The following is an 18307-nucleotide window of genomic DNA, read 5'->3' as shown; positions in this document are numbered from 1 at the left end:
GAATAATATGGTGGCTGTTGGGGGAGCCTTAAAAACTGGAGGCTTTGGACCAGCTAACGGGAAGGTGTGAGATGCTCCCAGGGAACAGTGAGAAAGCCACCTGGGCCAAAGAACAAAAACAGAACCTCTCATTCCCTGGGTGTTTCAGGGGAGCAGATGGGTGAGGGAGATGTGGAAGTATGGTTGGATAAAGTGGAACTTGGAAATAGAGTCCAAATTTTCAACGAATAGTTTAGCTTGGGAGCCACAACTATTGTTTTGTTTCATTTTAAATTAAAAGGTACTGTAGGAAAAAGGGTCAGGTAAGAGTCATGTGGATGGAATGGGGACACCTTATGGGTAGACCAGCTAAGAAGCTGCTGAAACAGCCCCCACATGAGCAAGGAGGACTCCTGACAAGATGTGTGGCCCGTGTGCCACTTCACCTCCCTGTGCCTCAATTTCTTTATCTGTGAGATGGCGACAACAGTAACACCTACCACTCATTGGAGGATTAAATGAGTTAATGCATGCAACACACTGAAATGGGGCTTGGAAAATTGAGGACACTCTCTACTCCTTAGCTGTTTTGTTAGCAAATTATTAGAATAAGGTGCTAACAATGGAAATGAAGTGAAAGAAATGGCTCAGAAGAGAAGAAACTATAGCACTTCATAAATAACAAGGAGGGTGAGATCCATTTTAAACGTCTAAGCTATAAAACTATTTCTTTAAAACAAACATCAATCAATTCATTTCTTTAAAATTAGTCAACATGTGTATTTCTTTATATCCAAGCCCACAGCAGCAGAACTCCCAGGGGACCCCAAGGCTTCAGCCATGGTGTCCAGTAGGATAGTAGGCCCCTGAAGAGGGATGGAGAGAAGCAGAAGGAGAGAAGATGCCCAGCATGGGACCTGCTGAGCCCAGTGTCATGGTGCAGCCTCCAGTTACAGCAGAAAACCAGAAGGCATCCTGTTAGCCAAAGGTAAGTAAATATTTTGCTACATAAATTATTCTTACTCGCTGACGGATTTGATAGAGATTTCTTGATAAGAGTTCTCGAATTTCATCAGTTTCACTGGATGTGACCTTCCTTATTTTTTCTTCACGACAATCACTGTGAAAGTTTAGAAAAAGAATATTTTACCTTTCAACAAATATTAGAATCATTGATTTTCTTCCTTAGAGATATAAGTATTTAAGACGAGTCTTAATTTTTAAAAATAGCACTTAGGGATAAGTGCTATCCTAGAATCTAAAATAACTTAAAATAATTCCAAATTCTGTAACTCTTATTTCAGTTTCAAAATCATTCATGGCAAGTTTAACAATTCACAAGTTTTCAGAGTCTATTCATGTCATTATGTTTTCAAGGAAGAAAAACTACAATGGCTTATAATGCTACCTCACTTTATTATTTCTAATACCCCATAAGTAAAGTAAAATAGAATAGATTTCTCCAACAGAAACCTAATTGACTTCAATTTACCATTAAGTTTTCATATTTTAAAAACCTCATCATAAATATTTGCAAACACACCATTTATAACATGTATGTATATCCAGTCAATCCTCATTTGTGGGTTCCATAATCATGAACTCACCTCACCTACTTGCTAATATTGATTTATAAACCCAACATCAGAATTTCAGTATTTTTGCAGTTATTCACAGACATATGGAGAGTGACAAAAAATTTGAGTCACTTGACACAGTTTCCCTGAAGATGCTGAACCAGGAGACATCTGCTTTCTTGTTTCCACTCTCATACTATAAATAATGTCCTTCTCACAGTCTGTTTAGTGACATGATTTTTTTATATTTTTATGTTATTTATTGGTGATTCTGCTGCTTTAAATGGCCCCCAGGCATTGCTGAAGTGCTGTCTAGAGTTCCCAAGCACAAGAAGCCTGTGATGTGCCTTATGGAGAAAATGTGTTAAGTAAGCTTGATCATACATGAATTTCTAGTGTTCTTGACCATGAATTCAATGTTAATGAATTAGTGATATATATTAAATAAGGTGTCTGTAAACATAAACATGCATAAAATAGGTTACATATTGATTGGCTGATGAAAATTTTGTGACCACAGGCTCAAAGGAACCTAACCTTGTATGTCCCCATAGAAAAATGATTCAGTATTTGCAGCTGGGCACGGTGGCTCATGCCTGTAATCCCAGCACTTTGGGAGGCCGAGGGGGGCAGATCGATTAATAATAATTTTTTTTAAATTATTATTACTAGTTTCAAAATACTATCAATGCATATTTAACAATACTAACTTTTATTTGCAAGATGATACTTACTTTAGAGATGCAAATGTAGGGACAGTACTTATCATCCCAGTCTCTGCCATCTCAATGGCATGTTTTATTTCAAGCTTTTTATATAAAGATACAATGCTTGACTTTGGTTGGTTTTCCCGAATCAAAAGCTTTCGCAGATATTTATCATCAAACTTCTTAAACCTGTAAATAAAGAAACATTCAATAGATTAGTAGTGGATTGACTAAGAAAATAGTTGTTGTTTTTACCAATAAAGTCATTTCCACCATTCCCAGGAAAATACTTAGTAGCAGCATTTAGCTAATCTGGTCATTTTATATATTTAATATGTGCCTACCTGTATATATGTGTATGTGTATATATGTATATATGTGTATGTGTATGTATATATGTATGTATATGTGTATGTGTATATATGTATATATGTATATGTGTATGTGTATATATGTATATATGTATGTATATGTGTATGTGTATATATGTATATATGTATATATGTGTTTGTGTATGTATATATGTATGTATATGTGTACGTGTATATATGTATATATGTATGTATATGTGTATGTGTATATATGTATATATGTATATATGTGTTTGTGTATGTATATATGTATGTATATGTGTACGTGTATATACGTATATATGTATGTATATGTGTACGTGTATATACGTATATATGTATGTATATGTGTATGTGTATATATGTATATATGTGTTTGTGTATGTATATATGTATGTATATGTGTATGTGTATATATGTATATATGTATGTATATGTGTATGTGTATATATGTATATATGTATATATGTGTTTGTGTATGTATATATGTATGTATATGTGTACGTGTATATATGTATATATGTATGTATATGTGTATGTGTATATATGTATATATGTATATATGTGTTTGTGTATGTATATATGTATGTATATGTGTACGTGTATATATGTATATATGTATGTATATGTGTATGTGTATATATGTATATATGTGTTTGTGTATGTATATATGTATGTATATGTGTGCGTGTATATATGTATATATGTATGTATATATGTACATATATGTGTGTGTATGTACATATACACACATATGTATATATGACACATACTGCTACATTTCTGTATATGACCCTGACTCACATAAATCTAGTATTCATTAATTACAGATTAAAACACATATGTTTCTCTCTTTACCATTTCTCTACTTCTGCTTTTAGCAAAATTGCTCAGAAACGTTATCACTGTTTGTTTTCCCCAATTCCTCTCCTCTGATTCTCTCTTGAACATTCACATTGCCTCAATACTCCATTAAAGCTACTCTTATCAAAGTAGTCTGCGAACCACATGATATAATTGCAATGGGCAATTATGAATCATCATCTTTCCTACCCTCACTTGTTTAAACTATTGTTTTCATTTGGCATCCAGGACACCACCCTGGGGTACCCCAACCTCTTTCTCACCCTCTCTCTCGGTTTTGTTTTCTTCTTTTGACCTCTTAATGTGGGAGTGCTCTGGGCCTCAGTTCTTGGTCCTCTTTCCTACCGCCACTCACTCCCATCACCATCTTGCCCAGTCTCCTAGCTTTTAATAGTATCTCTATGCCAATGACCCCCACATTTGTATCTCCAGCTCCAACCTCTCGGCCAAACCCCAGATATGAGCTTTTGGCTACTTACTCAACATCTGCAGTTGGATATCTATGGGGCATCTCAAATTTAACATATTCAAACTGAACTGATATTCTGCCAGAGTCCTCCCATCTCAGCAAACGATGACTCCACCAGGTCAAAAATCCTGGTGTCATCCTGGATTCTTCTACTTTTTTCATGTTCCATGTTATGGGCTGAATTGTGTCCCGCCAAAAATTCATATGTTAAAGTCTAATCCCCAGTAGCTCAGACTATGACCACATTTGAAGATCTAGTGTTTACAGAAGTGATTAAGTTGAGGCCATCAAAATGGGCCCAAATCCAAAATTACTGGTGTATTTATAAAAAGAAGAGATTTGGATACCAACACATACAGAGAGAGGGAAGATGATGTGAAGAGGCAGGGAGAAGACAGCCATCTACAAGCCATGCACAGGAGCGTAGAACAGAACCTGCCCTCGTGGCCCTCAGAAGAAATAAGCCCTGCTGACACCTTGCTGTCTGACTTCTAGACCCCAGGATTATGAGACAATTCATTTCTGTTGAGCCACTCAATCTGTGGCACTTTGGTTATGGCAGCCCTAGCAGACTAGTACTCCAAATCTTTGCGCCATCAGCAATTTCTGTTGGTTCCACATCAAAATACATACAAAATCCAGCCATCTCCCACCTCATATAATGCTATCACCCAGGTCCAAGACATCATTCTCTCTCGGATTCTTGTAGTGAGCACCTAATTGGAGTTCCTGCTTCCACCACTACATTCCTACAGAAGCCCAAGTGCTCCTGTTAAAATATGTCTAACGATGTAACTGTTCTGCATCTTCCTTGGGTACAAGTACAATGGCCTGTGACTTCCTACACAATCTGGATCTGCCCCTCTTGGTACTGTGCCCCTGTTCCTTAGCTGCAGCGTCACTGGTGTCCTTCCTATCTTAAAGACTTACCAGCGTGCTCCCATTTCTGAGTCTTTATACTTACTATTCCTTCTACTAGGAATCCTTTTCCCCAAGATACCTGCAGGGCTCACTTTTTACACTTCTTTTAAGTCTTTCCTTGACTATCATTTTCTCAAAAGTGCCCTTCCTATCCTTCCTGTTAGAATTGCACCAACCTTCCTCCTCCAGCAGTCCCCATCTTGCTGCCCAGATGTATTTTTCTCCATAGTAGTTATCACTTTCTAGCATGACATACAATTTACTTGTCTTACTTTCTGTCTCCTAGCACAGAATGTAAGGTCACATGGACAGAGATTTTTTTTTTCTGTGTCACCAGTTCCTGGCACACTATAAGCATGTGTGGTAGAATGAATCATTTGGTCCCAAGTCCTCCCTGTATCCACACCCTCTGCCATATTACTTGGCAATGGCCTTCCACCATGGAATAGATGACTTGCTTTGCCCTGTTCCTTGCCAGCATGCTCAATAATGTTCCTTGCTTTGGTTAGTGGGCTATTAGCAGACACAATGAAAGAAACAGTGGCTTAACCTGGGCTTGCACATGGAGGCTTACGTCTTGTGCTTCAACAATCACTATTAGAAGGATATGCAGAGTGGCTCCTTAGTCCCAGGACAAAGGTGACTGTCACATGAAGCAGAGTCACCTCACCCCAATCACACCAGATAGGTCCAGCCAGAATCAGCTGGCAGCCAGCCAACCCACTGGAGCCCATGAACAAGCCCGGCCCCAACTGGCCAGGCCCAACCCCAATCAGCCTCTTGACTCATGCACTTTAATAATAATGACGTGTTCTGGGCAGCTGAGTTTTGGGGATGGTTTGTTACACAACATTATTATGCCAATATATAAGTGAAGCAGCATACAATAAATATTTCTTGAGAAAGAAATAGGTGCACTACGTGATCACCACAAGCCCAAGGAGGTTTATAGACACACCTGTTCCGTTAAAGGAATCGATGTTAACCCACATTCTTGTTGATAGTTCTTTGTTCTAAATACTAGAGGGCTCTGAATAATTAAAGAAGAGCCATCCTGAATGTGCTTTGTTTTTGGGTGGCCACTACACTAAAGACTGGGTCTACTTTTTTCTACTTTTAATTGGAGTTTTATGTTAGGCCCATTGGGCCAGGACTCCTGACAGCAACACATCTTTTAAAACTTCTTTTATTATTATTGTTGTTTTAGCTTTTCACTAGAGAGAAGTAAAAGGAAGAACAAGCATCAAGAACAATGGCATCTGCTCTATTTCGTGTAGGGATAGTGTGTTTTCCTTGCTTCATTTCCACACCTTTCATTTCTCTGCTAAGCTACACATAGGCATTCTATTTCACCATCATTAGACTGCTTGTGCCAAGAGTGAGAAGGGTCCCTACTGTATCACCCTTCATTTCATTCTCAAAGGATCAAATGCCTCAAGAATTCTCTGGCAGAACAACTGGAAATCCACAGCATAAGGATTCCAGAGAAAAGGGAAAGACACCCAACATGCCTGAAACAATCTCTTCTTTTTGATGCTGATTTTTAGTAACATTAACAATCACCAAGGATGTGATCTCAGCAGAACACATTTTTTAGATGTCTTGTGTCAGCACCACATCCCCCCGCACCCACTTCCCTGCTCTACCTATGATATACAGCATCTATGATGTCTATGACACTGTATATCATAGGTAGAGCAGAGAAGTGGGTGCGGGGGGATGTGGTGCTGAAACTTTGAAATTTTCCTGGAAAAAAAATTATGCATGGAAATATATCAATGCTTACAAAATTATTAAAAGAAGTGTATCCACTGCAGTGGCAAATGCTAGCCATGTAACATTAGCTTTCAGGCATGGAGCAAGGTTGGCTCTCCCATCTTTAGGACTTATAGCCAATTAGTCTGGCAGCCTTTGGATGTGTGCCTAGGGCAGATTCATGGACCCCAGAGATAATGACAGACGTAGCCAAACTTTCTCTGACATTTCTTCTCCTGAGTTCCAGACCAAACCCAAGTGACCACAGCATCTACCTCTTCTGACAGTGCCCCAGGACCAGGTGGCCTCATTACTGTGTGAGGCCAATCTATATTCCCCCATTTGGGAGGCAGAGGAGCAGTAGACATCTTGAACCTAACACTCACTTTGGAAAGGGAACCAGCTGTTCTGGGTTACGCCTCTCATATGTCATTTCAGAAAAGTACTGAGGGGATGCTAGGGAAAGGGAGGAAAGTGGTTGAGTTGAAAGGAACAAGGTAGGCAGAAAATAGGCATTGCTATGAAAACAGTGGAGAAGACAGGCAAAAAGGTCTGTTCTACTGGCTTAGCACTGACGGGGACTTCTCCATGCTAGGAAGGTCCCAGAGTCATAGGGCAGATGTATAGGATCTCTGGTCTACCACTTGCCTCCAGAAAAGGGAATACTTCCCATGAGACATGGCCATTTAAAAAATAGTTTTACAATGGAGAATATAATTTGCTTAATTTTATTACCTTGTGTTCCCATGTAGCTAGTTGGGCACACTCTCCATACAAACAAAATCTTTTTCCTTTTATTATATAGTAAGGCTGAGTCCCAGGGCTCTGTCTACATTAGTAAACAGTGCTGTAAAGCTTGTAAAGGTTGTTCTAGCACTGAAAGTCTTTGTCACTCATTATATTACCTAATGGTCTCTCTCTCACACACACATATATACACACACAGGAGTCTGCTTGCTGTGTGACTGTTTTGTTGTGTCTATAATATTACAGAATTTCAGAGGCCTGAGTCTATGGCTTGTATTTCTTATGTAGCCCAATATTATGCCAGCATATATGAGCAAACAGGAAACACTAAAAAATTCCCTTGTGTTAAGTTGCAGACATTGGTAGGTTGGTCAATTTCATGTAAATTAGCAGTGGAGGGAAAAAAATTCTGTTAGCAACTTAGGAAAAATAAAACAAGAGGGATCTACCAAATATAGTTTAAAACGTATTCTTCTGTCTTCAGGGATTAGCTTAAATGCTGCTTTCAAAAGTCTCACCTAGCCAGTGATGTGTAATAAATGTTTAACAAACTGCTCTATGAAAAAAAAGGGCCTTGATTTGTAGCATTTGTCAGTTCCATGATATGAGCCCTGATTCAAGCAACCACTATGGACGGTGCGAAACGTGCAGTCAGGAAGAGAGCAAGTGGGGACTGGCTCCTGTACCCCATTGCTCCTAGCTCTGTTGTCAGAATTGAACCAAACTTCTTGACCCATAATGCTGTTTCTCAGTTTATATTAAAGCATGCATCTAATTCTGCCTGTCTAGTCTACCTTTTCCACTTCAACTTTAAGATCCTTGAAGACCAGTATTGAATTGTATTTATCCAACACAGAGCCTTTTACAGAATGGTAAACTCTGTGTATGTGTGTGTGTGTGTGTGTGTGTGTGTGCCTGTATGTATGTGCATTTATATAAATGTATGTAATTTTTCAGATAATTTTAGCCTTTTATATATATATTATTATAATATATTGTTATATATAATATATAATATATTCTAGAATATATTATATATGATATAATATATTCTAGAATATATTATATATGATATAATATATTCTAGAATATATTATATAATATATTATATATGATATAGTATATTCTATAATATATTATATATAATATATTCTAGAATATATTATATATGATATAATATATTCTAGAATATATTATGTATGATATAATATATTCTAGAATATATTATGTATGATATAATATATTCTAGAATATATTATGTATGATATAATATATTCTAGAATATATTATGTATAATATATTCTATAATATATTATGTATGATATAATATATTCTATAATATATTATGTATGATATAATATATTCTATAATGTATTATGTATGATATAATATATTCTATAATGTATTATGTATGATATAATATATCATATAATATAATGTATTATATATGATACGATATATCATATATAATATAATGTATTATATATGATACGATATATATATAATATAATGTATTATATATGATACGATATATATAATATAATGTATTATGTATTATACGATATATATAATATAATGTATTATGTATTATACGATATATATAATATAATGTATTATATATTATACGATATATAATATATAATATAATGTATTATATATTATATGATATATAATGTATTATACATTATATGATATATAATATATAATATAATATATTATACATTATATGATATATAATGTATTATATAATATATATAATACAATATAATTATAATATATATTATAGTATATTATAATAATTATTTATATATATATAAGTTATTTCTGCTCATCTGTTTACCTCCTTAGATGGTCTGAATCTCTGCATTTGACAAAGTCTCCCACCACGTGTGGCAAAATGGATAGTAATGGAAGCCCTAGTTTTCAGCCAAAGAGATCACATTCCTCGGCCCGCTTTGCAGAGAGAAATGGCCACATGACTGAGTCCAAGACAATGATCAGAACAATCTTATGGAAGCTTCTGATGGTTTCAGTTAGAAGGCAGCTATTAATAGCACATATGCTTTGCCTCCTCATCATCTTTCATCCTTCTTGCTGCCTCTAATGGCTAATATTGATGCAGCCATTGTGGTTCAAGAAGCAACCTTGGAAATGAAGGCTACTCTTAGTGGATCGACTAGACAGAGGGTCCTTGGACCCTGGGGAGTCTTAGAATAAACCTCATCTATTAAACCTAAATTGCCTATCTCTGGCTGTTTACAGAAGAGGGAAATAAGCTTTTACCTTGTTTAAGCTATTATTATTCCACATCTCTGTTATAGCTGAACTTTATCTTAGAGGACATACTATGGTACAACACAGGAAAGATTTCCAATTAAAAAATAATACAAATCAGTAAGTCCTGCTTTCAGAGTGACCCTGGGCCACTTCATAACCCAATGGCATAAGACCTTCTTACTTGTCTCTCCAAAAGTTGTGACCCCAATGTCCACAAACATCTTCAATTCCAGTCTTCACATGATCAAACAACTAAAACAGAAAAAGCAGGCAAATTGATTAGTCTTTACCTGAAATCAATAATTTTCAATCTACTTATATCATTTCTAAACTCCAAAGACCTTCATGGCTTTTGCTTCTTATTTGTTTATTATTTATGACCAAAAGCATAAAACAGTTTATTTTCAAACAAATGGATGAAATGTTTGTCACGTCAATATTAGGTAAGTCTTCGATTATTTTGCTCACCTGTAACAGTTTGTTAATAATTTTGAAAAGTATGAAATATGGTAATAATTTCCCAGTAGGAAGATTTCCAGGCTGAAGGAAGTAAAAAGAGGGGACTTCTTGTCTCTCTACTCATGCAGTTTAGCAAGCTAACCTGGAGAAGTTACCATGGGGCCATATCTATTCTATACTCCCCCAGCAAATACCTTCTTCAGGCCCTCCTCCCCCTCACCCTGCCATTCCCTTCTTCTTCAGGAAATGGACAACGTGGTACCAAGCTGTATGACTGATTCAAATATTTTTCCTTTATCATTAAAATTATTACACTCTCTTAACACCTACCCGACAATAGATTTCTTCACTGACAGCTTGTTGTTTCTTATTGGACCTCTTGACATCAAGAAACTCCACCAGTGGTCGAATAGTTATTCCCTGAACAGGAAACACAATTTAAGCATTTCATATATATTTATACAATTTATAAATTGTTTACTATAAAAATTTTTATATAATTTTTTATAAACTACATTTTAATATTCAGGGGTAACTTCTCCTAAGCTTTGATAAGCAGTGACAAAAGATATTTGGCTACCAAGATTTAACACAGTAAATGTAACTTTTTGTTAATTTTTCCTTCTTTTCAAATAGCTGGCATATTTTAAAAGGACCATGTCCTAACAAAAACAAGGACAAAATGGAAGAAGCAGAGAAAGTAATTACACAAAATAATAAAGTAGGCCAGGTGCAGTGGCTCATGTCTGTAATACCAACAATTTAGGAGGCCAGGGTGGACAGATCACTTGGGGCCAGGAGTTCAAGATCAGCCTGGGCAACATAGTGAAACTCCCTCTCTATCAAAATAATAATAATAGTAATAATAATAAAGTATTATCCAGTTCAAAGGAATCACCTACTTGTTGTATTATCCACAGAAAACATCAATGACTCCTTCATTTGTTCATTTATTAAAAAAATTTTCACTGAGTTTCTACTGCACACGTATCAGGGTCTTGGGCATTTGGAACCCAATGATGAATAGTTAAGGACCTGGATTCTAGGACTTTGTAGTCTTATACAAAGTCAGATACTTCCGAAAACAGTTACAAAGTAAGCAGAAAAGGGATGACAGGGCTAGCACAGGAAGCAGGTCAAGGAAAGCTTGGAGCAGAGGAGACACTGGCAGGCAGTGGTGGAGATGCTGGAAGCGTATCCCAGTGGAGACCACAGCACAGCAAAGCACCACAGTGAGAGGGAGCTTGCGGCCAGTCTGGGCACGTTCATGAGTGAACTCGGGAAATGTGGAGAACTATCAGCTCTTCAGTAAACTAGGAGGAGAAAAATTCCTTAATGTGACAAAGACATATGCCAGAAATCAATAGTGAACATATCACTTAAAAATGAAACATTATAAGCATTTCTATTAGAGCCAGAAATAACACAAGGATGCTCTGTCTGTCTCTGTTCAGCGCTCTGTCTCTCTTCAGCACAGTTCTGCATGTCCCAGTCAACTGAGAAGAATAGACAGACGAAGAGCTAGATGTATAAGTACTGAAAATGAAGTGACAAAGTTTTTGTTGCTCCTGGATGATTGAGTTTTTGTCCTAAAAAACCTGAAATAATATCTTTTCATTTAAAAATAACAAGAAAATTTGGTACAGTGACTAACACAAATTCAAAATGCCCAATCCATCCCAGATGTTAATTTTTAAATGAAACAGAATAAACACCTACACAATAGCAATGAAAAAAACATATAAAAAGAGAGTGTGTATATATATATATATAAAATACTAGTATATACTAGTATCTAATAAGTATATGCTAGTATCTAATAATATGTTATATAATACACTAGTATTCTATATAGATACTAAATATGCATAGATACACTATCCATTATCTCTATATATGTATAAAACCCTATCATAAATGCATAAAACCTTTACAAGGAGAACTATACAATTTAACTGAAGAAGATTAAGGACATTTTGAGATATCAGGAAAAACACAATTCCTAGACAGGATAACAACATTGTAATGACAGTTTTCTCTCAACTAACATGTATCGACAATACAATTCCAGTGACATATTCCTGAAGACTTTTAACATAACTTGAGAGGCTGATTTTAAATCAACCTGGAAAAGTAAATGTAACCAGAAGATTTTAGAAAAAGGAGACTGGGAAGTGAGCCAAGATGGCCAAATAGGAACAGTTCCGGTCTACAGCTCCCAGCGTGAGCGACGCAGAAGACAGGTGATTTCTGCATTTCCATCTGAGGTACTGGGTTCATCTCACTAGGGAGTGCCAGACAGTGGGCACAGGACAGTGGGTGCAGCACACCGTGCGCGAGCCGAAGCAGGGCAAGGCATTGCTTCACTCGGGAAGCGCAAGGGGTCAGGGAGTTCCCTTTCCTAGTCAAAGAAAGGGGTGACAGTCAGCACCTGGAAAATCAGGTCACTCCCACCCTAATACTGCACTTTTCCGACGGGCTTAAAAAACGGCGCACCAGGAGATTATATCCCGCACCTGGCTTGGAGGGTCCTACACCCATGGAGTCTCACTGATTGCTAGCACAGCAGTCTGAGATCAAACTGCAAGGTGGCAGTGAGGCTGGGGGAGGGGCGCCCGCCATTGCCCAGGCTTGCTTAGGTAAACAAAGCAGCTGGGAAGCTCAAACTGGGTGGAGCCCACCACAGCTCAAGGAGGCCTGCCTGCCTCTGTAGGCTCCACCTCTGGGGGCAGGGCACAGACAAACAAAAGACAGCAGTAACCTCTGCAGACTTAAATGTCCCTGTCTGACAGTTTTGAAGATGGCAGTGGTTCTCCCAGCATGCAGCTGGAGATCTGAAAACGGGCAGACTGCCTCCTCAAGTGGGTCCCTGACCCCTGACCCACAAGCAGCTTAACTGGGAGGCACCCCCCAGTAGGGGCAGACTGACACCTCACACAGCCAGGTACTCCTCTGAGACAAAATTTCCAGAGGATCAATCAGACAGCAGCATTCGCGGTTCATGCAAATCCGCTGTTCTACAGCCACCGCTGCTGATACCCAGGCAAACAGGGTCTGGAGTGGACCTCTAGCAAACTCCAACACACCTGCAGCTGAGGGTCCTGTCTGTTAGAAGGAAAACTAACAAACAGAAAGGACATCCACACCAAAAACCCATCTGTACATCACCATCATCAAAGACCAAAACTAGATAAAATCACAAAGATGGGGAAAAAACAGCAGAAAAACTGGAAACTCTAAAAAGCAGAGTGCCTCTCCTCCTCCAAAGGAACACAGTTCCTCACCAGCAATGGAACAAAGCTGGACGGAGAACGACTTTGATGAGTTGAGAGAAGAAGGCTTCAGACGATCAAACTACTCCAAGCTATGGGAGGAAATTCAAACCAAAGGCAAAGAAGTTAAAAACTTTGAAAAAAATTTAGACGAATGTATACCTAGAATAACCAATACAGAGAAGTGCTTAAAGGAGCTGATGGAACTGAAAGCCAAGGCTTGAGAACTACGTGAAGAATGCAGAAGCCTCAGGAGCCGATGCGATCAACTGGAAGAAAGGGTATCAGTGACGGAAGATGAAATGAATGAAATGAAGTGAGAAGGGAAGTTTAGAGAAAAAAGAATAAAAAGAAACAAACAAAGCCTCCAAGAAATATGGGACTATGTGAAAAGACCAAATCTACATCTGATTGGTGTACCTGAAAGTGATGGGGAGAATGGAACCAAGTTGGAAAACACTCTGCAGGATATTATCCAGGAGAACTTCCCCAATCTAGCAAGGCAGGCCAACATTCAGATTCAGGAAATACAGAGAACACCACAAAGATACTCCTCGAGAAGAGCAACTCCAAGACACATAATTGTCAGATTCACCAAAGTTGAAATGAAGGAAAAAATGTTAAGGGCAGCCAGAGAGAAAGGTTGGGTTACCCACAAAGGGAAGCCCATCACACTAACAGCGGATCTCTCGGCAGAAACTCTACAAGCCAGAAGAGAGTGGGGGCCAATATTCAACATTCTTAAAGCAAAGAATTTTCAACCCAGAATTTCATATCCAGCCAAACTAAGCTTCATAAGTGAAGGAGGAATAAAATACTTTACAGACAAGCAAATGCTGAGAGATTTTGTCACCAACAGGCCTGCCCTAAAAGAGCTCCTGAAGGAAGCACTAAACATGGAAAGGAACAACCGGTACCAGCCACTGCAAAATCATGCCAAATTGTAAAGACCATCAAGGCTAGGAAGAAACTGCATCAACTAATGAGCAAAATAACCAGCTAACATCATAATGACAGGATCAAATTCACACATAACAATATTAACCTTAAATGTAAATGGGCTAAATGCTCCAATTAAAAGACACAGACTGGCAAATTGGATAAAGAGTCAAGACCCATCAGTGTGCTGTATTCAGGAAACCCATCTCATGTGCAGAGACACACATAGGCTCAAAATAAAGGGATGGAGGAAGATCTACCAAGCAAATGGAAAACAAAAAAAGGCAGTGGTTGCAATCCTAGTCTCTGATAAAACAGACTTTAAACCAACAAAGATCAAAAGGGACAAAGAAGGCCATTACATAATGGTAAAGGGATCAATTCAACAAGAAGAGGTAACTATTCTAAATATATATGCACCCAATACAGGAGCACCCAGTTTCATAAAGCAAGTCCTGAGTGACGTACAAAGAGACTTAGACTCCCACACAATAATAATGGGAGACTTTAACACCCCACTGACAACATTAGACAGATCAACGAGACAGAAAGTTAACAAGGATACCCAGGAATTGAACTCAGCTCTGCACCAAGCGGACCTAATAGACATCTACAGAACTCTCCACCCCAAATCAACAGAATATACATTCTTTTCAGCACCACACCACACCTATTCCAAAATTGACCACATAGTTGGAAGTAAAGCCCTCCTCAGCAAATGTAAAAGAACAAATTATAACAAACTGTCTCTCAGACCACAGTGCAATCAAACTAGAACTCAGGATTAAGAAACTCGCTCAAAACCGCTCAACTACATGGAAACTGAACAACCTGCTCCTGAATGACTACTGGGTACATAACGAAATGAAGGCAGAAATAAAGATGTTCTTTGAAACCAACGATAACAAAGACACAATGTACCAGAATCTCTGGGACACATTCAAAGCCGTGTGTAGAGGGAAATTTATAGCACTAAATGCCCACAAGAGAAAGCAGGAAAGATCCAAAATTGACACCCTAACATCACAATTAAAAGAACTAGAAAAGCAAGAGCAAACACATTCAAAAGCTAGCAGAAGGCAAGAAATAACTAAAATCAGAGCAGAACTAAAGGAAATAGAGACACAAAAAACCCTTCAAAAAATTAATGAATCCAGGAGCTGGTTTTTTGAAAGGATCAACAAAATTGATAGACCGCTAGCAAGACTAATAAAGAATAAAAGAGAGAAGAATCAAATAGATGCAATAAAAAATGATAAAGGGGATATCACCACTGATCCCACAGAAATACAAACTACCATCAGAGAATACTACAAACACCTCTACGCAAATAAACTAGAACATCTAGAAGAAATGGATAAATTCCTCGACACATACACTCTCCCAAGACTAAACCAGGAAGAAGTTGAATCTCTGAATAGACCAATAACAGGCTCTGAAATTGTGGCAATAATCAATAGCTTACCAACCAAAAAGAGTCCAGGACCAGATGGATTCACAGCCGAATTCTACCAGAGGTACAAGGAGGAACTGGTACCATTCCTTCTGAAACTATTCCAATCAATAGAAAAACAGGGAATCCTCCCTAACTCATTTTATGAGGCCAGTATCATCCTGATACCAAAGCCTGGCAGAGACACAACCAAAAAAGAGAATTTTAGACCAATATCCTTGATGAACACTGAGGTAAAAATCCTCAGTAAAATACTGGCAAACCGCATCCAGCAGCACATCAAAAAGCTTATCCACCATGATCAAGTGGGCTTCATCCCTGGGATGCAAGGCTGGTTCAATATACACAAATCAATAAATGTAATCCAGCATATAAACAGAACCAAAGACAAAAACCACATGATTACCTCAAAAGATGAAGAAAAGGCCTTTGACAAAATTCAACAACCCTTCATGCTAAAAACTCTCAATAAATGAGGTATTGATGGGATGTATCTCAAAATAATAAGAGCTATCTATGACAAACCCACAGCCAATATCATACTGAATGGGCAAAAACTGGAAGCATTCCCTTTGAAAACTGGAACAAGACAGGGATGCCCTGTCTCACCACTCCTATTCAACATAGTGTAGGAAGTGCTGGCCAGGGCAATTAGTCAGGAGAAGGAAATAAAGGGTATTCAATTAGGAAAAGAGGAAGTCAAATTGTCCTTGTTTGCAGACGACATGATTGTATATCTAGAAAACCCCATTGTCTCAGCCCAAAATCTCCTTAAGCTGATAAGCAACTTCAGCAAAGTCTCAGGATACAAAATCAATGTACAAAAATCACAAGCATTCTTATACACCAATAACAGACAAATAGCCAAATCATGAGTGAACTCCCATTCACAATTGCTTCAAAGAGAATAAAATACCTAGGAATCCAACTTACAAGGGATGTGAAGGACCTCTTCAAGGAGAACTACAACCCACTGCTCAATGAAATAAAAGAGGATACAAACAAATGGAAGAACATTCCATGCTCATGGGTAGGAAGAATCAATATTGTGAAAATGGCCATATTGCCCAAAGTAATTTATAAATTCAATGCCATCCCCATCAAGCTACAAATGACTTTCTTCACAGAATTGGACAAAACTACTTTAAAATTCATATGGAACCAAAAAAGAGCCCGTGTCGCCAAGTCAATCCTAAGCCAAAAGAACAAAGCTGGAGGCATGACACTACCTGACTTCAAACTATACTACAAAGCTACAGTAACCAAAACAGCATGGTACTGGTACCAAAACAGAGATATAGATCAATGGAACAGAACAGAGCCCTCAGAAATAACGCCGCATATATACAACTATCTGATCTTTGACAAACCTGAGAAAAACAAGCAATGGGGAAAGGATTCCCTATTTAATAAATGGTGCTGGGAAAACTGGCTAGCCATATGTAGAAAGCTGAAACTGGATCCCTTCCTTACACCTTATACAAAAATTAATTCAAGATGGATTAAAGATATGTTAGACCTAAAACCGTAAAAACTCTAGAAGAAAACATAGGCATTACCATTCAGGACATAGGCATGGGCAAGGACTTCATGTCTAAAACATCAAAAGCAATGGCAACAAAAGCCAAAATTGACAAATGGGATCTCATTAAACTAAAGAGCTTCTGCACAGCAAAAGAAACTACCATCAGAGTGAACAGGCAACCTACAAAATGGGAGAAAATTTTTGCAACCTACTCATCTGACAAAGGGCTAATATCCAGAATCTACAATGAACTCAAACAAATTTACAAGAAAAAAACAAACAACCCCATCAAAAAGTGGGCAAAGGACATGAACAGACACTTCTCAAAATAAGACATTTATGCAGCCAAAAGACACATGAAAAAATGCTCATCATCACTGGCCATCAGAGAAATGCAAATCAAAACCACAATGAGATACCATCTCACACCAGTTAGAACGGCGATCATTAAAAAGTCAGGAAACAACAGGTGCTGGAGAGGATGTGGAGAAATAGGAACACTTTTACACTGTTGGTGGGACTGTAAACTAGTTCAACCATTGTGGAAGCCACTGTGGCGATTCCTCAGGGATCTAGAACTAGAAATACCATTTGACCCAGCCATCCCATTAGTGGGTATATACCCAAAGGACTATAAATCATGCTGCTATAAAGACACATGCACACATATGTTTATTGCGGCACTATTCACAATAGCAAAGACTTGGAACCAACCCAAATGTCCAACAGTGATAGACTGGATTAAGAAAATGTGGCACATATACACCGTGGAATACTATGCAGCCATAAAAAATGATGTGTTCATGTCCTTTGTAGGGACATGGATGAAATTGGAAATCATCATTCTCAGTAAACTATCACAAGGACAAAAAACCAAACACTGCATGTTCTCACTCATAGGTGGGAATTGAACAATGAGAACACATGGACACAGGAAGGGGAACATCACACTCTGGGGACTGTTGTGGGTTGGGGGGAGTGGGGAGGGATAGCATTAGGAGATATACCTAATG

General features: G+C 38.0%; 1 protein-coding gene across 1 annotated transcript in view; it reads right to left on the bottom strand.

Annotated features, from left to right (window-relative positions):
* The window catches only part of SLC9A2 (solute carrier family 9 member A2), a 102013-nt gene that overhangs the window by 8207 nt on the left and 75499 nt on the right, over positions 1-18307 (bottom strand). Inside the window, exons 6-9 of the mRNA XM_024242575.2 lie at positions 10436-10525; positions 9828-9898; positions 2291-2452; positions 1003-1099 (exon numbers count right to left, since the gene is read on the bottom strand). Coding sequence (XP_024098343.2) covers positions 1003-1099; positions 2291-2452; positions 9828-9898; positions 10436-10525 — 420 coding nt within the window. The remainder of the gene's footprint in view (positions 1-1002; positions 1100-2290; positions 2453-9827; positions 9899-10435; positions 10526-18307) is intronic.

The sequence above is a fragment of the Pongo abelii genome, chromosome 12 (genome assembly GCF_028885655.2).
Source record: "Pongo abelii isolate AG06213 chromosome 12, NHGRI_mPonAbe1-v2.0_pri, whole genome shotgun sequence".
Taxonomy (NCBI): domain Eukaryota; kingdom Metazoa; phylum Chordata; class Mammalia; order Primates; family Hominidae; genus Pongo; species Pongo abelii.
The sequence above is the reverse complement of the archived record's forward strand: the minus strand, read 5'-3'. Positions and strand labels throughout refer to the sequence as shown.